Source organism: Panicum virgatum, chromosome 8N, assembly GCF_016808335.1.
Source record: "Panicum virgatum strain AP13 chromosome 8N, P.virgatum_v5, whole genome shotgun sequence".
Lineage (NCBI taxonomy): Eukaryota > Viridiplantae > Streptophyta > Magnoliopsida > Poales > Poaceae > Panicum > Panicum virgatum.
The window spans coordinates 7,465,526-7,489,048 of NC_053152.1; the positions used below are offsets into that span (position 1 = coordinate 7,465,526).

The 23,523-nt window shown below is 46.2% G+C and overlaps 1 protein-coding gene across 5 annotated transcripts in view; it reads left to right on the forward strand.

Annotated features, from left to right (window-relative positions):
- Positions 1-23,523, forward strand: part of LOC120685706 (DNA-directed RNA polymerases I, II, and III subunit RPABC5-like) — a 34,181-nt gene that overhangs the window by 2,285 nt on the left and 8,373 nt on the right. For 2 of the 5 annotated variants that reach the window (XM_039967772.1, XM_039967775.1), the window contains exons 1-3: positions 14,548-14,967; positions 15,562-15,628; positions 16,285-16,419. The exons of 2 other annotated variants lie outside the window; for them this stretch is intronic. In XM_039967772.1, coding sequence (XP_039823706.1) covers positions 14,913-14,967; positions 15,562-15,628; positions 16,285-16,419 — 257 coding nt within the window. In that variant the 5' untranslated portion in view covers positions 14,548-14,912. Of the gene's footprint in view, positions 1-14,547; positions 14,968-15,561; positions 15,629-16,284; positions 16,420-23,523 lie in introns of those variants that run through there. One more of the 5 variants, XM_039967773.1, reaches the window with a different exon arrangement.

Below are 23,523 nucleotides of genomic sequence, written 5' to 3' on the forward strand. Positions count from 1 at the left end.
GAGCCCGCTGCAGAGGCCGCCGCCCTCTCCTCGCGCGCGCCCGAGCACTACAAATACCCCAGAAACCGATTCCCCTCGCTCTTTTGCTCTCTCCTCGCTCCCACGCCGCAGAACGCCGCCGCCGCTCCACCCCGTACGCCGGCAAGCTTGACGCCGCCGCGGATCCACCTCACCGCCGCTCCTCCGCCCGCTCTGACCCCCTAGCGAGCACCGCTGTGGCCTCGCGCAACTCCCAGACCACTTCCCCTCGCCCAATCCTCACCGGAGCGCCGCCTCCGCCGTTCTCCTCCGCCGCCGACCCGCCCTGCTCCGTCGAGCCGCTGCCTCCGAGCCCCTCTCTACACTCCAAGACCACTCAGAGGTGCGCCTTGGACCTCTGTAGCTCCCACACCCCTCCACCCTCGCCGCCAGTGATCCCCTCGCCGGGATTCAGCCGGTCAACCACCGCGCCCCCCTCTGACCCGGCCAAGGACCTCGGGTTTAGAATTCTAGAAACTCCAGGGTGTTCTTTGAATAGACTGTGACTCATGTGAATAGTGCTCTAAGGACTTCTTTGTAATTTCTAGCTGAGAACTTTGAAATTCAGTAGAAATTCGTAGGAAATTCGTAAAATAGCAAATCTTGATGTTCTGGAATCCTTGTGTAAATCTATTTACAGTAGAACCATAATATGTAGGTGTTTGTTGCATGTTTTTGCTGTATAAATGGTTTTGTGTCACTAGGTAAATACATACTAGGTGTTTTATCTTTTTCCTAACTGATGATTGAATCCATGTCTTGCAGTGAAACTTTTATGGTAGTTTGTTCTTGTAACACTAGTATTTCTATAAAAATTTCGTGGTCAGTTCTCTTGTGTAGCTATTTATTTGATTTAATCCTTGTTTAGTAGACTTTAATTATGATAAATAGTTTATGCTAATGATAAATCATGAAAATATTCTTGAGTATTATTTTCGAGTATCTTAGATTGTACATGAAGTTTGAGCATCAGTTCATCAACAAAACAGGAGATAAAAATGAATCTTGCTAATATGTTGTTCTGTTTTGTTTATTTTCTCATATTTATTTCTATGTAGATAAAATAATGAAAAATTCACAGTAGCTAAATCATCCATGTGTAAGCCTTCTGTTAAATTTTGAGCCTCTGTTTTTTCTCTATCTTAACCTGTGTAATTCAATCTTGTTCTAGGTGTGATCTGAATGATTGAATTGTTATGAATAATTGGCTACATGTTTTGGCATGATTTTTATAGGAGAGCTTAATCTGTTCATTTTTTGTTTAGGGTAATTTTTTCCAAATTTATAACTGTTTGTGATCTGAGTTGTTAATTTATTAGCAAACCTTGATTTAATTACTATTGGAATCAACCACCACTCACTTTGTGATGTTAGTGCAACCTTCATGTGCTGTTGATCATGATGCCTTGTGTAGTTAAATTTGTTGAGTTACTACTCTATAAACGATTGCCCATGTGTGTTTATAATACTGTTCTTGCATTACATATAGATACGACTACCTTATCGGACGGGACGTACGAGCTGATCCCGGAGTCTGACGGAGGTGATCCAGAAGTCCAGGTGAACGCCGCTGAACTAACTGAAGCCCCGAACCAAAGTTCGGAAGAGCCTAGAGCTGAAATAGTTAGCGACTACCGAGAAGGCAAGCCCCGGACATAACCTATATTTCAAATTATTATCATTTACTGTTTTTACTTGCTTAGGATTTGAATTGAAACCATAGATGCATGATCCTAGGAACCTATGTACTGAACACTAGACCTGAGTTCGACTACTTGCTAAGCTTATAGGACCGGTAAAAGTCGAGTGATTGCCTGTCACTCGCGAGCTTTATAGGAATTGCTTGTTTACTTTCTGTTATCAATATAAGGACAACGGACGGGGTCGTGTTCGATATCATAACCTTTGGTGAGACCCTGTCTGTATTGATGAACTTGCTAAGGTCGCGGTGTGTGGTAGTGCTGGTTAAGTTTTTGAACGTACTAGCCACATGCCGTAAATATGGTACGCGGTAAGCCAAGTAACCGATTGGACCGGGGAGTGGATATACCTGACACTCTCTCTTAGGGATAGGTTTTATTTTTATGTTGCGCAACACTACGACTTCGAGGGACAAGGTTCGGCCTTGGAGCCCTGTAGTCGGGGAGAGTGTTCCTATCCACAAGCCGGAAAGAAAGGAAAACGGTTGTTTGGAAACGACCCGATAGTGTTCCAAACGTGTGTGTTAGGTTTGCCTGGCCAGGTTAAGAAATTCGATTCGAATCGTCTGCTTCTCATAGTTTGGGACTGCTTGATCTCTTTGCCACACAGAGTAATAAGAGCTACATTATGATATTCAATTTTGATGTTTGCTTAAAGATCTACCATGGTTGTTTAGTAGTTGCTTACATAGAATGGTTAATCTACTAGAATCTTGAAGGCTAAAATTTGAAAGTAAGGACCTACACTTTATTGCTTTTCAGTAAAAGGAAACCAGAGCCTCTCAAACCCTGCATAGTCTAGCTAAAGTGGGTTTAGTATACCCGTTGACGGTTAAGTTTTGCTGAGTATTAGAATACTCAGCCTTGCTGTTGAAAACCTTTTCAGGTATGAGTTTTGAGGAGCAGATCGCTAGCTTGACCTATCCCTGCTCTTTGCCTCCTGGCTGGTCCGTCGAGTGGGATACGTCCTCGGCCGGCAATGACTTTGACGAGTGATACCATGCTTGGGCTAGCCTGGTATACTTTTGCGACGTGTTGTAGCCATCGTGTTTTATCTTCCGCTGTTTAAACTCTGAACTTATAGTTATGGCTTGGATAACTGTTTTACTAAGGTTGATCTTGTAATAATGCTTTAGAACTGGTTTGTAATAACTTTTATGCCTGTGATGTAAAATTTGTGGTTGTAATACCTCTGGACTCGCCTTCGTGCGGGGTATGCTTGTTCGATCCAAGAACCGGTGGTTGTATTGGGACGTTACCCGACAGACCAAGAATTGTTCCGTTTGAAGTGCGTGTGAGTTGGTGTTGCCTTTATGGTGATGGACTGCGCACTTGAGCCGGGATAATTCAGGTGGTTCTGCCACAGCTGGTATTAGAGCTGCAAGCGTACACCAGAGGTGTTGGAACCTTAAAAATCGTTTTCCGTATAAAATTAGTACAACAAAGAATTTCGGAAAACTACGTTGGAATCGTTAAGGGTTGTGCATAGAACGTAAAGTCCTAGGGAATTTACGGGAATTACTAGGTGGCTATTTATGTATGGTTTATGTTATCTGACTTCCAGCACTTTACATTTTGTTAAACCATACTCACAAGCAACTCTTAATTCCTGTAACGACGCACCTACGTTGAGGTAAGAAGGTAAGGATCCTCAGTCAGCTGAGGGAGTCTGACCTTCCCGTCGGTGATGCGAGCCGAACGCTGCCCTCAAGCAGTGACTTACTTGAGGTGCTTCCAATATACCGACTATTAGTTGACTATATTGGAAGTAAAGTGTGCTCAGTCAGCTGAGGGAGTCTGACCTTCCCGTCGGCGATGCGAACCGAACGCTGCGCTCAAGCAGTGGCCTACTTGAGCTGCTGCCAATATACCGATCTCGGTCGACTATATTGGGAGTAAAGGAACTCGTGAATACGCCACTGAGTAGCGTATGTTAACGTTGGCCATACGGTGGAAATTGTATGGCTGCCGCTTCTATAGTGAGCGGTAATGTTTTGGGACGCTTTCATGAGTGCTGGCATGAAAGGTTCATTGGATATATATATATATATATATATATATATATATATATATATATATATATATATATATATATATATGTTCTGTCAATCTTCTGCAGGTACACTAAACACGATCCGATAAGTTAAGAACGGTTAGAATGTATCGACTAGCTATATAGGGAGAGCCGTATTTATGTATGCCACCGTGCTAACCACATAAGCCCAACGATAGTTGGCAATTGTTTATCTTGTGAGGACGGTCAGGACGTGCATGCATATCAAGATGATGTTTGAATTGGTTCCTAGTGTTTGAAGTTGTTACATGAGCTTTGTAAGGATTTTCTAGTATGAATCCTCATAGATAAGTGTTAGTGTGCTTAAATCATGAGTGAGTTAAATTTTGATTTTAGAAGCATACTTGTTAAAATGCTTAGACTTTCTTGGATAAAAAAAAGATGGTTTTGAGTCTAGATTTCATCCTAAGCCCCATCTTGTTGTTATAAGGATCTTTTCATTTCTTAGAATCTCAAATGATGAACCAGTACCGATTGTGGTTTATTATTTTCTGAGTTTGGAACCATATCATCTTTTGAATTAGAATCATAATTGCTTTTCCGCAGTCTTCTTAAAGCTTTATTTGAGAAGTCTTGAGATAATCACATTACTCACATTTGAATCTTTTTAATTCAGATGGCGGACTGTTACCATATCCGTTGGGATGAGGAGGAAAATGCTCATACCGACTGTCTGTACTGGGAGGGTTTTCCGAGGATTCTTTGGGATTCACTCCGTATCTTCCACTACCCAGATCCACCCCAGTACACGGGACGCCAGTTTTCTGAGGATGGAATTCAGAAGAACCGAGTTACCATGACCATTCCTCAGCACCCCACCTTGGATTGGCCACCTATTGATATTGAGGTGGTGGGATATCGTTTGGTGGATGCTTTTGAGACGGCAGCTCTCAGAGCTATTACTACTTTTTGTGAGCACCATCCTGAGGAGGTAGCTGCGTATCCTATTAGTTTGTTTCCATCAGTCAATGCTGGTAATGCAGAGTGGCTCTTCAGGACCACACACTTTGGGCACTTAATTGGAGATGTAGCTGAGGAGACTATTCAGGCAGTAGTCAGATATATGAATGCGCAGTCTCACTACCAGATACTTCAGCAGCGACACATGGAGCAGGTGATAGACTTGGCCCAGTCCTTCCAGCGAGGTCTTCGTTTGAGGGATACTCAGATTCAGGGACTTCAGGATGCCGTTGCTGGTAGAGATCATGCCATTGCACAGTTTGAGCATCAGGCTTTGGAGCATGGTGCTGAGATAGTGCAGCGTGATACAGTGATTGGTTTTCTTCAGGGGCAGGTGCATGAGCTTCAGGAAGATTGGGCTGATGCTTTGGCCCATATTGGTGTGCTCCAAGAGCAACTAGATGTTCCAGCCGCGCCTGCAGTAGCAGAAGAGGATCCAGAGCAGATGGAGGGAGTTTCAGAGATTGCTTCAGAGCACGCGCTTGCTGAGCCTAACCCTCAGCCGGACGACTCTTCTTCCGGCAGTGCCTCTTCTGTGGGCAACCTCGACGACTTCTAGGCACCTTAGACTCGTCCTAGATAGTTTGTGTTTTCTCTTGTTGTAGCATATGTACATAGGAAAGAGATGTTGTAAAATAGCCCTAGGGAGGAGTACCACTTGTTGTATTATATGTGGTAAGGGTGTGTGATGTAGGTTGTATGAAAAATGCTACTTTGGATGTAATATAAGTAGCGACTACCAGTTTGGAAATCATGATCTTCCTACTTGCCAAATCTCTTCATTTGTGCATTTCTAGTCCGTTTGATGAATGCTATTGATGTTGCAAATTTTGTGGCATGTATGCTCATCAACTATTAGCCTATTGAATCTATGAGACTATATTTTAGTCCAATCACTTCTATGATCTCTATTGATTAGCAGCGTAGCACAGAACGGTGAAGAGTGAATTGCTAGGTTATCTTCTTTACCCTTTTGTTCTCAGCGTTGAGTATCAATACGATGGAGCATGAAGCTATCTGACAGCTGACCCGTTCTGAGTTTTATGGGTTGCACAAATATGTGTTGTGCATATTGTGCTACACCGCATTTAGTTAAATTCTACTGATTTAATTTTGATATCCAGTGTTTGATCATTGAACTTACCATTGATTTTGGGAGCAAGAGAAATGTATCTAATGGATGTCTTCCATAATTACAGATGGTTGGTCAAACTCGTGGAACGCCTGAAGGCTTCGGCCGTGAGAGTGGCAGTGGATCTCAACAGCCACCGCCACCACCGTCGAATCTGGCCGAATTAATGGCCATGCAGACTGAGCTGCTTCGCCAGCTGGTCCAAGGGCAACAAAATCAGCCACGCCAACAGCATGGAGAACGGGATGCTCAACCCGCGGGTTACCAGGAGTTCTTTGGTACCCAACTTCCACTTTTCAGCCGAGCTGATGACCCACTGGATGCTGATGCTTGGCTCCGTACAATAAATTCCAAGTTTGCTCTGTTAGCGGTACCGTGTGCTGATGCAAACAAGGCCCACTTTGCCGCCCAACAACTTTGTGGTCCTGCACGTATATGGTGGGATCATTATTGTGAGATGCAGCCTGCTGAACATGTCATCTCTTGGGAGGAATTCCGAACTGCCTTCAGATCACATCATATTCCTGAGGGACTGATAGAAAGAAAGTTGAATGAGTTCTTGGCTCTAAATCAAGGAACCCGCACTGTTCTACAATATGCACAGACCTTCAATCACCTGTGCCAGTATGCGGGCCATCATGCTGATACTGATGCCAAGAAACATGATCGTTTCCGTCGTGGCCTCACTACCAAGCTCAAGGAACGCCTGAACCTTGTTCAACCCAACACTTACAATGAGCTGGTCAACCTGGCCATTACTCAAGAAGACTGTATTGCTGCCCATCGTGCTGAAAAGAAGCGGAAGGCACCAACAGGACCCTCGAGTGCTCAGCCACCGAGATATCGTTTGGTGCAAAATACTCCACCAAGGCCTCCCCAGAGAAATGCCCCAGTGGGCAGGCTTGTCTTTAGACCGCCTCAGCAACAAGGAGGATTCAGACCTCCAGTGCCCTAGCAGCAGCACCAGTAGCAGCAGCAACAGCAGCAGTTTGGCCCAAGGCCGAATGCCCCACAGTTCAATCATGGGAATGGCAACAATCGGTGCTATAACTGCGGCAGTACTGATCACTTTGCCAAGAATTGCCCGCGACCCAAGAGGTCTGATCCAGGGCAGAACTCCAACCAGAACAACAACAAGGGCAAGGGCAAGAGGCAAATGGTGCAAGTCCGGCAAGGGCGAGTTAACTTCACTACTCTTGCAGACCTTCCAGAAGGAGCACCAGTCATGACTGGTACTTTCTCTATCCACAATAAACCCGCAGTCATATTATTTGATTCTGGTGCAACTCATAGTTTTATAAGTGCCAAATTTGGAGCAAGAATAGGATTGGACTTTTGTCATACAAAGGGATCTTTTATGGTAGCAACCCCTGGTGGGAAGATAGCTTCCAATCAAATCACTACACATGTACCCCTTAAGTTGGGTAGTAAAGTGATAAAAACAGATTTGATCTTGTTGAATTTAGAAGGCATGGATGTTATTTTGGGCAAGGATTGGATGACTAAACATAAAGTACTGTTAGATATCTCTTCCCGAGCCATCGAGATAGATTCACCACCTCAAGGAGCCACCATACTCTATCTTCCACAACGAGAGTGCTTCAACTCTTGTGCATATGCCACAAAAGAAATTAAACTTGAAGATATCCCTGTTGTGTGGGAATATGCGGATGTATTTCCAGATGATTTGCCTGGAATGCCTCCTGATAGAGATATCGAGTTTGTTATTGAACTTCAACCCGGTACCGCCCTTATTTCAAAGAGGTCATACCGAATGCCTCCAAATGAGTTAGCAGAATTGAAAGTCCAACTCCAAGACCTTCTTGACAAGGGCTTTATACGTCCAAGTTCTTCACCCTGGGGATGTCCAGCCCTGTTTGTGAAGAAGAAGGACAACAGCTTGAGGCTATGTGTTGATTATCGGCCACTCAATGCAGTCACTATTAAAAACAAGTATCCTCTTCCCCGCATTGATATCCTGTTTGATCAGTTAGCTGGAGCTAAGGTTTTCTCTAAGATTGATCTTCGTTCTGGCTATCATCAAATTAAGATCAGGCTTTGTGATATTCCAAAGACTGGTTTCTCGACCAGATATGGACTCTATGAATATCTGGTTATGTCTTTTGGTCTTACCAATGCCCCGGCATATTTTATGTACCTGATGAATTCAGTCTTCATGCCGGAGCTGGATAAATTCGTCGTGGTATTCATTGACGATATTTTGATCTACTCCAAGAATGAAGAAGAGCACGAGCAACATTTGCGTATTGTTCTTCAATGATTACGAGATCATCATCTTTATGCCAAATTCTCCAAGTGTGAATTTTGGCTGTATAGTGTGAAATTCTTAGGCCATACTATCTCCAGTGATGGTATATCAGTTGATCCAACGAAAGTACAAGAAGTGATGGATTGGGAATCTCCTACTTCTGTTCATCAAATTCGCAATTTTCTTAGTTTAGCTGGATACTATCGTCGATTCATCCCTGATTTCTCCAGAATAGCCAAACCTATGACGGAGTTATTAAAGAAGGGAGTGAAGTTTGTTTGGAATGACAAATGTGAACGAGCTTTTCAAACTCTCAAAGCATGATTAACTACTGCTCCAGTGTTGGCTACACCGGACAGTACCAAACCTTTTGATGTCTATTGTGATGCTTCTGGTACGGGACTTGGTTGTGTGCTTATGCAAGACAACTGGGTTATTGCTTATGCATCAAGAGCTCTCTAGAATCATGAGAAGAATTATCCAACACATGATCTGGAGTTAGCAGCTGTTATACACGCTCTCAAGCTTTGGAGACATCATCTTATGGGAACTCATTGTAATATTTACACTGACCATAAGAGTCTCAAATATATCTTCACCCAAGCTGATCTCAATATGAGATAGAGACGCTGGCTAGAGTTGATAAAGGACTATGATCTAGAAGTGCATTATCATCCAGGAAAGGCTAGTGTGGTTGCGGATGCACTCAGCCGCAAGTCATAATGCCATTGTTTATCTATAGAGCCATTCAATGAAACTCTATGCCAGGAAATGATGAAGTTAAACCTAGAAATGGTACCTCAAGGAAGTTTGAACCATATATCAATTGAGCCTACACTTCATGATGGCATCATCATGGCACAATTACATGATGAGGGTATCAAGATCATCAAGGAAAAGTTATCACAAGGTGAAGCAAAGTACAAATGTTTCCGAGTGGATCCTAGAGGAGTTTTATGGTTTGAATCTCGACTTGTTGTACCCAAGGATCATCAGCTTAGAAAGCAAATTCTTGACGAAGCCCATCTATCGAAGTTTTCGATTCATCCGGGTAGTACAAAGATGTACCAAGATCTTAAACAAAATTTCTGGTGGACTCGAATGAAAAGAGAGATCGCCAGATATGTTTCTGAGTGTGATGTCTGTCAAAGAGTTAAAGCTAGTCACTTGAAAGTAGCTGGTACTCTCCAACCTTTACCCATTCCATCCTGGAAAGGGGAGGACATCAGTATGGATTTTCTTGTCGGTTTACCCAACACTTCGCAGAAGCATGATTCTATTTGGGTAATCGTTGATAGACTCACCAAGACCGCCTATTTTATTCTGGTTCATACTACTTATTATGCCAAGAAGTATGCAGAGATCTATCTTGATCAAATAGTCCGTTTGCATGGAGTTCCAAAGACGATCATTTCTGATCGTGGGGCTCAGTTTATTGCACGTTTCTAGGAGCAAATGCAAGAATCCCTTGGAATAAAATTGATTCGTAGTTCAGCTTATCATCCACAAACTGATGGGCAAACTGAACGAATCAATCAAATCCTTGAAGACATGTTGAGGGCATGTGCTATTCAATATGGCAAGAACTGGGACAAATGCCTAGCACTAGCTGAATTCTCATATAATAACAGTTATCAATCCAGTTTGCAAATGGCACCATTTGAAGCATTATACGGTCGAAGGTGTCGAACTCCTTTGAGTTGGTCACAAGCTGGAGAACGCAAAATTTTTGGGCCAGATTTAGTCTCTGAGGCAAAGGAGAAAGTTAAAGTTGTCCAGACTAATCTTAAAGCAGCCCAATCAAGACGAAAAAGTTATGCAGACAAAAGAAGAGATCCTTTACAATTCGAGGTAGGGGATTTCGTATATTTACGAGTATCTCCTACTAGAGGTGTTCAACGCTTCGGTATCAAAGGGAAATTAGCACCCCGATACATCGGACCATTTGAAATCATCGAAACTTGTGGACCCGTGGCCTACCGACTTCGTCTTCCTTCTCAGTTGGCCGCCATTCATGATGTCTTCCATGTATCACAACTCCGGAAGTGCACCAGGGTACCTACTGAGATCCTTGAACCACAAGATATCGAGATTGAATCTGATCTATCCTATGCGGAGTATCCAATCAAGATTCTTGACACCAAAGAAATAAGTACTAGAAGGGAGAAAGTTAAAATGTACAAGATTCAGTGGAATCACCATACCGAGGAAGAAGCTACTTGGGAGACTGAAAATTTCCTCCAAAGAAACTTTTCCGACTTTCTTAGAACAAATCTAGGTATCAAACCTTTCCATTCTTAGTCTTCCTGTAATCTCGGGGCGAGATTCCTTTTAGGGGGGAAGACTGTGACACCCTAGGTGTCTGCTTTGTAGTTGTGTATTTATTGTATAGATCATGTGCTTGAATTGCTTGAAAAAAGATCTTTTTGTAAATATAAAGGTTATATGTGTAATTATGATTTTATGCAAGGTCCTTTCTGCAGTTATATTTGAATTGGGTGTGCAATTATAGCTTTTATGGAGGGTGCTTTTGCAAAATTCAGTGCATTTATTGCTTGGCAGGAAACTTTTCAAATCAGCCCATGTTTGAAGTGAAATTTCATTGAAAAAGACAAGTTTCCTTTGAATTCAAATTCCCTGCTATGTTTTCAAAATTAGCTCTCTATCCTTTGATCAAATAAATTTTTGCACAACATCAAAGTTGTAGATCTTGAAAAGTTGAACAACTTTCATGCTGGGCACTTTTTCATTTGAGCCCTATTATAAAAGTTATCGCTATTTTACAGTGGGGTCCCTAGAAATTTCAGAAATTGCAAATCGGTCCTTTCTTCCACCTTCAGCTCCTTCCTCTGTTTTCCCCCGCCGCCGCTGTGCAGAGCCGTCGCCGGCGCAGTGGAGGGCCAGCCCGGCCACGTTCTGCATCGCGCTGGCACCCACGCGTCGAGCTACTCCTCCACCGCCCATTGCCGCCGCCCTCTCCTCGCGCGCGCCCGAGCACTACAAATACCCCAGAAACCGATTCCCCTCGCTCTTTTGCTCTCTCCTCGCTCCCACGCCGCAGAACGCCGCCGCCGCTCCACCCCGTACGCCGGCAAGCTTGACGCCGCCGCGGAGCCGCCTCACCGCTGCTCCTCCGCCCGCTCTGACCCCCTAGCGAGCACCGTCGTGGCCTCGCGCAACTCCCAGACCACTTCCCCTCGCCCAATCCTCACCGGAGCGCCGCCTCCGCCATTCTCCTCCGCCGTCGACCCGCCCTGCTCCGTCGAGCCGCCGCCTCCGAGCCCCTCTCTACACCCCAAGACCACCCAGAGGTGCGCCTTGGACCCCTGTAGCTCCCACACCCCTCCACCCTCGCCGCCGGTGATACCCTCGCCGGGATTCGGCCGGTCAACCACCGCACCCCCCTCTGACCCGGCCAAGGATCTTGGGTTTAGAATTCTAGAAACTCCAGGGTGTTCTTTGAATAGACTGTGACTCATGTGAATAGTGCTCTATGGACTTCTTTGTAATTTCTAGCTGAGAACTTTGAAATTCAGTAGAAATTCGTAGGAAATTTGTAAAATAGCAAATCTTGATGTTCTGGAATCCTTGTGTAAATCTCTTTACAGTAGAACCATAATATGGTAGGTGTTTGTTGCATGTTTTTGCTGTATAAATGGTTTTGTGTCACTAGGTAAATAAATACTAGGTGTTTTATCTTTTTCCTAACTGATGATTGAATCCGTGTCTTGCAATGAAACTTTTATGGTAGTTTGTTCTTGTAACACTAGTATTGTTATAAAAATTTCGTGGTCAGTTCTCTTGTGTAGCTATTTATTTGATTTAATCCTTGTTTAGTAGACTTTAATTATGATAAATAGTTTATGCTGATGATAAATCATGAAAATATTCTTGAGTGTTCTTTTGGAGTATCGTAACTTGTACATGAAGTTTGAGCATCAGTTCATGAAAATAACAGGAGCTAAAAATGAATCTTGCTAATCTGTTGTTCTGTTTTGTTTATTTTCTCATATTTATTTCTGTGTAGATAAATCATGACAAATTCACAGTAGCTAAATCATCCCTGTGTAGGCCTTTTGTTAAATTTTGAGCCTATTTTTTTCTCTATCTTAATCTGTATAATTCAATCTTGTTCTAGGTGTGATCTGAATGATTGAATTGTTATGAATAATTGGCTACATGTTTTGGCATGATTTTTATAGGAGAGCTTACTCTGTTCATTTTTTGTTTAGGATAATTTTTGCCAAATTTATTACTGTTTGTGATCTGAGTTGTTAATTTATTAGCAAACCTTGATTTAATTACTATTGGAATCAACCACCACTCACTTTGTGATGTTAGTGTAACCTTCATGTGCTGTTGATCATGATGCCTTGTGTAGTTAAATTTGTTGAGTTACTACTCTATAAACGATTGCCCATGTGTGTTTATAATACTGTTCTTGCATTACATATAGATACGACTGCCTTATCGGACGGGACGTACGAGCTGATCCCGGAGTCTGACGGAGGTGATCCAGAAGTCCAGGTGAACGCCGTTGAACTAACTGAAGCCCCGAACCAAAGTTTGGAAGAGCCTAGAGCTAAAATAGTTAGCGACTACCGAGAAGGCAAGCCCCGGACATAACCTATGTTTCAAATTATTATCATTTACTGTTTTTACTTGCTTATGCATTTACAGTTCTTAGGATTTGAATTGAAACCCTAGATGCATGATCCTAGGAACCTATGTACTGAACACTAGACCTGAGTTCGACTACTTGCTAAGCTTATAGGACCGGTAAAAGTTGAGTGATTGTCTGTCACTCGCGAGCTTTATAGGAATTGCTTGTTTACTTTCTGTTATCAATATAAGGACGGCGGATGGGGTCGTGTTCGATATCATAACCTTTGGTGAGACCCCGTCTGTATTGATGAACTTGCTAAGGTCGCGGTGTGTGGTAGTGCTGGTTAAGTTTTTGAACGTACTAGCCACATGTCGTAAATATGGTACGCGATAAGCCTAGTAACCGATTGTACCGGGGAGTGGATATACCTGACACTCTCTCTTAGGGATAGGTTTTATTTTTATGTTGCGCAACACTACGACTTCGAGGGACAAGGTTCGGCCTTAGAGCCCTGTAGTCGGGGAGAGTGTTCCTATCCACAAGCCAGAAAGAAAGGCAAACGGTTGTTTGGAAACGACCCGACGGTGTTCCAAACGTGTGTGTTAGGTTTGCCTGGCCAGTTTAAGAAATTCGATTCGAATCATCTGCTTCTCATAGTTTGGGATTGCTTGATCTCTTTGCCACATAGAGTAATAAGAGCAACATTATGATATTCAATTTTGATGTTTGCTTAAAGATCTACCATGGTTGTTTAGTAGTTGCTTACATAGAATGGTTAATCTACTAGAATCTTGAAGGCTAAAATTTGAAAGTAAGGACCTACTCTTTATTGCTTTTCAGCAAAAGGAAACCAGAGCCTCTCAAACCCTGCATAGTCTAGCTAAAGTGGGTTTAGTATACCTGTTGACGGTTAAGTCTTGCTGAGTATTAGAATACTCAGCCTTGCTGTTGAAAACCTTGTCAGGTATGAGTTTTGAGGAGCAGATCACTAGCTTGACCTATCCCTGCTCTTTGCCTCCTGGCTGGTCCGTCGAGTGGGATACGTCCTCGGCCGGCAATGACTTTGACGAGTGATAGCATGCTTGGGCTAGCCTGGTATACTTTTGCGACGTGTTGTAGCCATCGTGTTTTATCTTCCGCTGTTTAAACTCTGAACTTATAGTTATGGCTTGGATAATTGTTTTACTAAGGTTGATCTTGTAATAATGCTTTAGAACTGGTTTGTAATAACTTTTATGCCTGTGATGTAAAATTTGTGGTTGTAATACCTCTGGACTCGCCTTCGCGCGGGGTATGCTTGTTCGATCCAAGAACCGGTGGTTGTATCGGGACGTTACCCGACAGACCAAGAATTGTTCCGTTTGAAGTGAGTGTGAGTTGGTGTTGCCTTTATGGTGATGGCCTGCGCACTTGAGCCGGGATAATTCAGGTGGTTCTGCCACAGCGTAGGCCAGCACGGCACCGCGCGCAGCACTCGGCCGCGGCGAACGCCACTGCACGCCCCGCTGACCGGCCACCGCCGCGCGCCTCACAAGCCGAATCGAGCTGCCGGTGTGCGCCACCTCGGCCGCCAGCGGATCTGCCGCGCCCGCCGCGCGCATCTGTGCTCGGGGCCGCTGCCGCGCCGCACCTTTGTGGTCCTGCTCGGGACCGCCGCCGCCACCGCGCCGCGCCCCCGCTCGGCAGAGGCCTCGCACGCCGGATGGCTAGAGCTTCGGTCGCGACCAGGAGGGAGAGAGAGAGATGGACCCCGCCACCTGCCCGAGCTCATGTCGCGACGAGGGGAGAGAGAGAGTGGGGAGGAACCAAGCCAGGGGAGGGGCGCACGGCAGCACGGCACCGCGCGCAGCCCTCGCCCGCACCGGCCGCCGCCACGCGCGATAGGACTGGCAGCGTAGCGATGGCGGCCGTTCATCAAGGCTCGAGGGGTCCGACGGTAAGCGCCTCACCACCGGCAGTCGAGTTCGAGCATTGTGCGCTGTTCCTAGCAGGTCGAGCACCCCCGTTCAACCCGGCGGAGACGCTACTCCTCTCCAGGGAAAGGAATCTCCAACCATTGCAGACCGTTGTTTTCCAGTTTCATGCGGCCAATCCATCTTGCCGCCAGAGCTTATGCCAGCTGAGATACCCATGATCTGTATGTATTTGATGAAATGCACAACCGTGAAGGGAGCGGCGGTCGGCATCTCCATGAGAAACCGAAAAACGGTAAGCATGTCATGGCTTTAATTTTTTCCCAAATCCAAGAATATCCAAAAAAAGAATTTAGTGCTGCAACCTTGCACTCTTTGCATTTTTCCAAACTGTGATGTGATCTTATTTTCTTACCAGTTTACTAATAAATTATAAGTTTATTAGTATGAGATATAGTTTGGTTTAAGCATTGTATTCGCCTTGAGTTCTGTAGTATGAGCAATGACCCTTTTGTGTCATAAGAGTTGTAGGAGAGTGATCGGACTTTTTTTCAGAGGACAAACATTGACTAATTGCTTGTTCCCTGTACTGATCAGAGCTTTTCAAGTATGCATGTATATAGGTGGGCAACTCGGCATATATATATTTAAATAGGCTACTCTTTTTCTGGTGGCCCTTGAATGAATGATAGTGATACTATAGTGGATGGACACATGTTCCAGGTAGTGAAGATGCAGAGGAAAAACATTAGATGCTGTTATTATATCAATTAGGATATGCATCTGCTCAATCATTGTTGCAACTTGTTCAAGGGTCCTTGCCATTTACCGGATGTTTAACCATGTCCATGCCGTGCAGCTAACAAAAGCACCTTTTTTTTTATCGCAGCAACCATCAGGGAACTAACTAAAGTTCAGCATGTTATCTCTTGGGACTGCTCTACCAGAAATAAAAGGTTGCAGAGACATATTAATGTTTTCTCCTGAATACTAATATAACTTATAGTAGATCTGTATTCAAGCATTCGGATTGAGGGTTTCAAGAAAGGGCAGATCACTACAGACATGGATTCTTGCAGTTGAAACCCTTGTTGCTTCACTTCCTATTCAGGGTTGTAGATTGGAAAACAAACCTCTCCATTAAGATTTCTAGGAATTATTTTGAAAGCTTGCAGATTTGAGATGATAGTACCTACACATTCAAATAATTCCTGCATGAGTGAACCAGGTAGCTATGTCCTCTAAATACAAGAGCTTACCTTATATTTTGTTTAAAAACAACATATGAAACTGCAAGTGTTATATCCAAAAGTTCAACTTAAAAATTCTTATATTTTATTCTCAATCTATGTATACAGTTGTGCACACCATTATACATGTTGGCTTCCAATTGTCAGACAAGATACCATGCATCTCTGCTATTGTTGCCGGCAGAGATGTGCTTATTTAACTACTAAAAATCCTCTCTAAGTTATAAACAACTTCTGAATTCTAATCACGCGCAAGATCCATAATTTGCTCAGACACTGACAGATCTTTCTATCACTGACTCACTTATTTTGTTTCATGACCTTATATAATCTCTATTCTTTTCGTTTTGTTGTGTCAACAGCAGGCTGCAAGCAGTTCTCCCTAGCATAGGCGTCCACCCAGTAGAACATAATAGAAAAGAGATTCTTTATCAGTACCACATTTCAGAAGTTACATGGTCTGCCACTTCAAAGAAAATTCTTACTGTCCTAATAAGGTGTGTTGGGGTCAACACCTTCGGTCAGATCGCCGGAGGTACACGAAGACAAGGAGTCAAGGGCGAGCCGACGCCGACAGCCAGCATAAGGTGACCCATCTTCGCGCGTCTTCGGGTCAGGAAGCGAAGATGAGGCACCCGGAACACTGAAGCCGACGCCAGGAGCAATCGCGGAGGTGTTCCGTCTTCGCTGTTCCTCGATCAAGAAGACGGAGAGGGGCGAAGACTTGGTGACGTCTCGTAGAGTACTTAGCTGCAGGCCCAGGAGCTTCGTCGGGTACGATGAAGATGTCGGGGTCGGCGTGGGTCCCGCTGTTGAGCTGTGGCGCACTCAAATTGTAACGGGCAAATTACGCTCGCGTCTAGGAATATTCCAAGAATATTACCGTTGTAGGGGTGCAGTAGAGTAATTGTACATTGAAGGTGTAACGCCACCTATAAATACCCTGTGTAATGTTCATTGATGGGGAGATCTGGAAAAAGAGAACATTTACCACTCGATTTCCGGGCCGTTCATTACTGTTGTTGTGTTCGTCCGTTTCGGAGACAACCCCCACCAACAGTTTGGCGCCCACCCGTCGGTTCGATGCACCACATGGCGGCAACGAAGAAGAGAGGGACCACCGGAGCCACTTCGGAGGACACGACGACGACGACGACAACGACGACGACAATGACGATGATGACGACGACAACAACGCCCTCGCAGGGTGAAGCAGCAGCAACACAGGCGAACAGGGCTAGCAGCGATGGCGTCTCCATCGATGCCCTCGCAGATGGCCAGCTTGAAGTCAACCTTCTGGGCATCAGCGTCACAGCCGAAGACATCGCGGCGATGCGTCGTATCGATGCTCGCATCGAAGAGGCACGAAGGGTTCAGCAGCAAGCCTTGGAAGCAGGACCTTCAGAGCCACAAGTGACGACAAGGGCGAAGGGGAAGCAGACCATGCTCACCGAAGCAGAGCGTCAAGAGCAGTACAACAAGTTGAGGGAAGAGGAGCTTCGCTGCAAGGCGATGCAGGAGAAGTTCCGTGCCCAGAGGCTACAGCTGGAGCAATTGCAGGCTCCACCAAAACCACCGCAAAGGGATGTAGTCGGGGCCAACCCACGACATCAAGAACCACCGAGGTCCCGCCCGAAGTTCGTGCCAGTCGAAGAGATCTCTGACCACTCTGAGTCAGATGGCGAAGAGTGTTACCGAAGAAGCCATCACAGGATATCACCATTGTCCGAAGAACTGGAGGAGGTACAGTGGCCTCACCGTCTAAACCCAGCAATATTGCCCCAGTTCGATGGAGAGTCAAATCCCGAAGAGTTCCTCCTCAAGTACGAAGCCACCATCGAAGCATCAGGAGGAGGCACCGCATGTAAGGCGAAGGCGCTCGTCCTCGCATTAAAGGGCTTGGCGCAGCGCTGGTATGCAAATATCCCACCGGGAACCATTCTGTCTTGGAAGCAGCTCCGCCTTGAGTTATGTTCAAGCTTCCGCGCCGTAAGGCCCGACGAAGTCACATCTTGCGATTTTCACGATCTAAGGCAAGGAAGCATGACCTTGCAAGAATATCTCCAGAGTGTCATGAAGCTTCGCGCAAGAGCACCCAATGTTGCCGACCAGAGCATCATCGATTCGGTGGTGAAGGGGATCAATCTGGGACCATGCGGGGAATACATATCCTGGCGTAAGCCGAAGACAGTCACGAAGTTGTTCGAGATAATGCAAGAATATTGCATATCCGACCGGGCGATGAGGAGAAGGCTCGAGGAGAAGAACGAGCAGAAGAAATCACGAAGCTACGAGAGGTCCCATTCAAAACCATGGCACGCCGATGAGCCCAGGCAGAAAAGAACAGTGAACAATGTGACCGAAGAAGGACCCCGAGAGCACAGACACCATCACAAGGGAAAAGGCGAGAGGGACTGGCACGAAGAAAGACCCAACCGCGATGATCGTCACCATCGCGAAGATCGACAAAACAAAGGCCGAAGGGACAGCGGTGGTCGAAGGGAGAAAATTCCATTCTGTTTCTTCCACGGCAAGGATAAAGGCCACTGGACAAATGAGTGCCCTTTCGCCATTGAAAGGAAAGAGGAGTTTGATTGGCAGAATTCCCAACCAGCAAAACCAGTCAATTATACCTCGCAGCTGCCGCCTCAGTCTTCAACAACGCCAAATACTTGGGCTCCTACACCAAATTGGCCGGTGTCGTACCCGGTTTTCAATTATAACCCACTCCCGTATGCACCACCTCCGCAACAATCAATTCCAATGCTACCACCTCCGCAGTACAGCAGACATGGTCCACAAGCTCAACACCACTATCTTGCGACACAACAAATCTACCTCCACCTCCAAAACCTGAGCCGGGGACGATCCCCGAGCGAGCAATCAACACACCTTCGGGCAGCAGGGTCAACATCATCAATGCCATCTCCGGAGGATCCAACGAACCAGTTCATGAGACGAAGAAGTAGCGGAAAGAATATTTCAAAACAGTCTCCCACGTCAGCGAGGGCAGATGCTTCTGGACAACTTGGTCGCATGTCCCAATAACCTTCACGCAGGCAGATCTTCGGCTGCAGCACTACCCACATAATGACCCACTCGTCATAAGGGCGAACATTGGCAAGAATTCAGTGCACTTTGCCCCAATGATGTAGGGAGAATCTTGGTGGACAATGGGAGTTCAGTAGATATCCTCGTATGGCAGTGCTTCGTCAAAATGGGGTTTACCGAAGCAGCGCTGAAGAAGTCACAGTATCCACTCATTGGGTACGGAGGCAAGAGGATCGAGGCTCTTGGAAAGATAGAGCTCAACGTAATGTTTGGCGACGGTGCAACACAGAGAACTGAAGCAATTACTTTTGATGTGGTCGACATCAACTATCCCTACAACGCTATCTTCGGCTGCAACACCTTGGTCAAATTCGCAGCAGTAATCCATCAGTCGTACCTATGCATGAAGCTACCCACGGCCGGAGGAATTATCACTGTCTTCGGCAACCAAGAAGAAAGCAAGAAGGTGCGAGGCCAACGCATCCACCTCAGACAAGAACGTCCATGCCATTGAAGCACCAAATGAGGACAATGAGGCTGAAAACTGCGAAGAGCCTGAGAAGCTAGGGGGTGTATCCCCGGCGGAACACACGAAGAAGGTTCCCTTGTGTGAAGATGTGCCCGACCGAATGGTGATCATCGGGAAAGGGCTTGAAGAGGCCGAAGAGGCCAGGCTTATACAGTTTCTCCGCAACAAACAAGATGTGTTTGCTTGGTCCTCTTCGGATCTGCAAGGGGTCAGTCGAGAAGTCATCGAGCATGAGCTCAGGGTGAATCCGAAGGCGAAACCTGTGAAGCAGGGCCAAATATCAATGTCCGAAGAAAGGCAGAAAGCGGCTCAGGCTGAGGTACAAAAGTTGCTCGACGCGGGTGTCATCCGTGAGGTACAATACCCAGAATGGCTAGCAAATGTTGTAATGGTACCGAAGAAGAACGGGAAGTGGCGAATGTGCATTGACTTCACAATCTTGAACAAGGCGTGCCCGAAGGACGAATACCCACTTCCGCGAATTGACACCTTGGTCGATGCAGCAGCTTGCTCGGAGATGCTCAGTATGTTGGACTGTTTCTCAGGTTATCACCAGATATTTATGAACAAGACAGATGAAGAGAAGACCAGTTTCACCACCCCCTTCGGGACATATTGCTACGTGAGAATGCCGGAGGGCCTCCGCAATGCAGGATGCACTTTCAATAGAATGATCAAGAAGGTACTAGGAGATCAACTGGGAAGGAATATCTCCGCGTATGTTGACGATGTTGTTGTCCGAAGCAAGAGGAAGGAGGACCATATCCAAGATCTTCGCGAACCTTCGCCTCCATGGCTTGAAGCTGAACCCGGAGAAGTGCATCTTCGGAGTCCGAAGAGGAAAATTATTGGGATGCATGATAACAAAAAGGGGAATAGAGGCAAATCCAGAGAAGATAGAAGCGATCAGGCGGATGAAGCCGCCGACTACTAGAAAGGGGGTACAAAAGTTAACAGGCAGGTTGGCTTCTCTTAATCGATTCATATCAAAATCAGCTGAGAAGTGCCTACCATTTTTCAAGGCGCTGAAAGGTTCAGGCAACTTCGAATGGGGTGAAGAACAGGCGAAGGCCTTCGAAGACCTCAAACAGTATATCGAGAAGTTGGCGGTTATGTCCAGCCCTTCGGAGAAGGCGGAGTTGTTGTTATACATATCCACATCAGGCGCAGCCGTCAGTGCCGCTCTCGTCGAAGAGCGCATGGTCGAAGGGGCATTAACCCAAATGCCCATATACTTCATCTCCGAAGCCCTAAACGGGTCACAGTTGTTATACTCAGAAATGGAGAAGATGGCGTATGCAGTGGTCATGGCATCACGCAAGCTTCGTTACTACTTCCAGAGCCACAAAATCAAGGTTCCAACCTCTTTCCCACTTCGGGACATGTTTGAGAACAGAGAAGCCTCCGATAGAATAGGCAAATGGGCTACGCAACTAGCCGAGCACACCATTGACTCCGTCTCCAGATCAGCAATCAAGTCACAGGTCTTGGCAGATTTCATCGCAGACTGGACACCAGTCGCACCTTCGCAAGAGTAGCCGAAGATAGAAGCAATATGGCAACTTGAGTGTGATGGGGCTTACCAGAGAGACGGAGCAGGGGCTTCGGCAGTTCTTACAGCACCCTCGGGTACACAGCTGAAATACGCAGTCAGGCTTGACTTCACCGGGTGCACAAACAATGTAGCAGAATACGAAGGCCTTCTCTTGGGTCTTCGCAAAGCAAGAGCACTGGGAGCACGAAGATTGACTATCAGATCCGATTCAGAGTTGATCACAGGTCAAATAAACAAATCCAACAGGGCTCTCAAGCCAGAGCTGGCGAAGTACCTGGCAGCGGTGCGAAGCTTGGAAAAACACTTCCTCGGGTTTAGTATCCGTAGTTTCTCCAGAACGAAAAATAAGCAAGCTGATCAACTGGCAAAGGCAGCAGCACAGTTCGATCCATTACCGCCAGATGTCTTCTTCGAAACATTAAAGCAGGCCTCTGTAAATTGTACCGAAGAACCAGCCAAATTCATCAATGCCATAACCAGCGAAGACTGGAGGGACGCCATAATGGCCTATCTTCGCGGACACTTTGTCCCGGAGGATGAGAAGGAAGAAAAAAGAATGGCACTTCGGGCCAGAAACTACAGAATCATAGACGAAGAGTTATACCGAGGGGGAGTCTGCGCACCACTCTTAAGGTGCATCTCACGCGAAGAGGGCAAACAGCTGCTTGAAGAGATACATGCAGGGATGTGCTCTTCGCACATCGCAACGAGGGCTCTGGTCGGCAAAGCTTTCCGTGAAGGGTTTTATTGGCCGTCGGCTGTGGCATATGCTCACGAGGTGGTTCGCACGTGCCCAAATTGTCAAAAGCATGCCCCCTACAGCAAATTCCCACCCGATGAGGTGCAGTTACTGCCTCCGGTGTGGCCCCTCGCGCGATGGGGCATTGATATTGTCGGACCATTGCCCATGGCTCCAGGAAACTACAAGTACGCCGCTGTAGCGGTGGAATACTTCTCCAAATGGGTCGAAGCCAAAGCACTCAGGGACATAACAGCAGGAGCCCTGCAAAAATTCTTCTGGCAGAACATTGTCTGTCGCTTTGGGGTCCCGAAGGAGGTCATAGTGGACAATGGCAAGCAGTTCGACTGTACAACTTTCAGACAATTCACCACACAGCTTGGCACCAACTTATGCTTCGCATCGGTCTACCACCCGCAGTCCAACGGCGTGGTGGAAAGGGCCAAGGGCATCATCTTCGCAGGCATCAAGAAAAACATCACTGAGCTGCCGAAGGGGAAATGGGTGGACGAACTGCCGAGGGTCGTGTGGTCTCATAACACAACAGAGTCCAGGACCACAAAGTTCACACCATTCAAGCTTCTATATAGCGAAGAAGCCGTAACACCCGAGGAAATAAAACTCAAATCTTGGAGAACATCCGAAGGGGCAGAAAACATCGAAGAAGACATCAAGCCCTCAATTGACACAATCGAAGCTGGCAAGATACAAGCAGCAATCAACTTGGGAAAATATCAAGAGGAAACACGAAGATGGAGGAACAAGAAAGTGAAGCCCAGGAACATAAGAGAGGGCGACTTGGTGCTTCGAAGAATACCGAAGGCCAAGCAAAAAAGGCAAGATGTACAGCAAGTGGGAAAGCCCATTTATCATTGTATCGATGGCAAGGCCAGAGGCCTGCAGGCTCCGCACGCTAGAAGGCACCGAAGACCCATACTCATGGAACAAGGACATGCTACAAAGATACTATGTGTAGGAAGTGTGTAAAAGCCACCGGAGGGGAATAACCGAAGGGGCTTGTAGAATAATTTTTTTCTTTTTTCCTCGTGTAAATTAGCACAATGTACCAAAGGGCCCGTACTCTTTTCCTCACGGGGGAAGCTTTCGAGTGTCCACTCGGGCACCGAAGGTGTGAGGTTTTTAACGAGGCGGAACCCTATGTAACCCTTTGTGAAATACAAACAAAGCCCCCGCAAAAAGTCTCGAGCGCGCTGCAAAGGCTCCAAAGCATCTATCCCTCTTCGTCAAAGCGAAGAGGGGAGTCATCGGCGCGAAAGGCAAGCCGTTAACGCTTGAAAGAAGTGAGCACGAGGAGAAAACCCGATGGAGGGCTTCGCTCCCCTTAGCTCCACTTCCGAAAAAACTAACAAAATCCCGTCGCTGGAGCGACGAGTGGAAAGTCCTGTCGCGCGAAAGCCGAAGGCTAGGCACGAACCTCTCCGGCTAATAAGCCAAAGGTCGTCTAACAAAATCCCGTCGCTGGAGCGACGGGTGGAAAGTCCTGTCGCGCGAAAGCCGAAGGCTAGGCACGAACCTCTCCGACCAATGAGCCGAAGGTCCCCTAACAAAATCCCGTCGTTGGAGCGACGGGTGGAAAGTCCTGTCACGCGAAAGCCGAAGGCTAGGCACGAAACTCTCCGGCTAATGAGCCGAAGGTCGTCTAACAAAATCCCGTCTTTGGAGCGACGAGTGGAAAGTCCTGTCGCACGAAAACCGAAGGCTAGGCA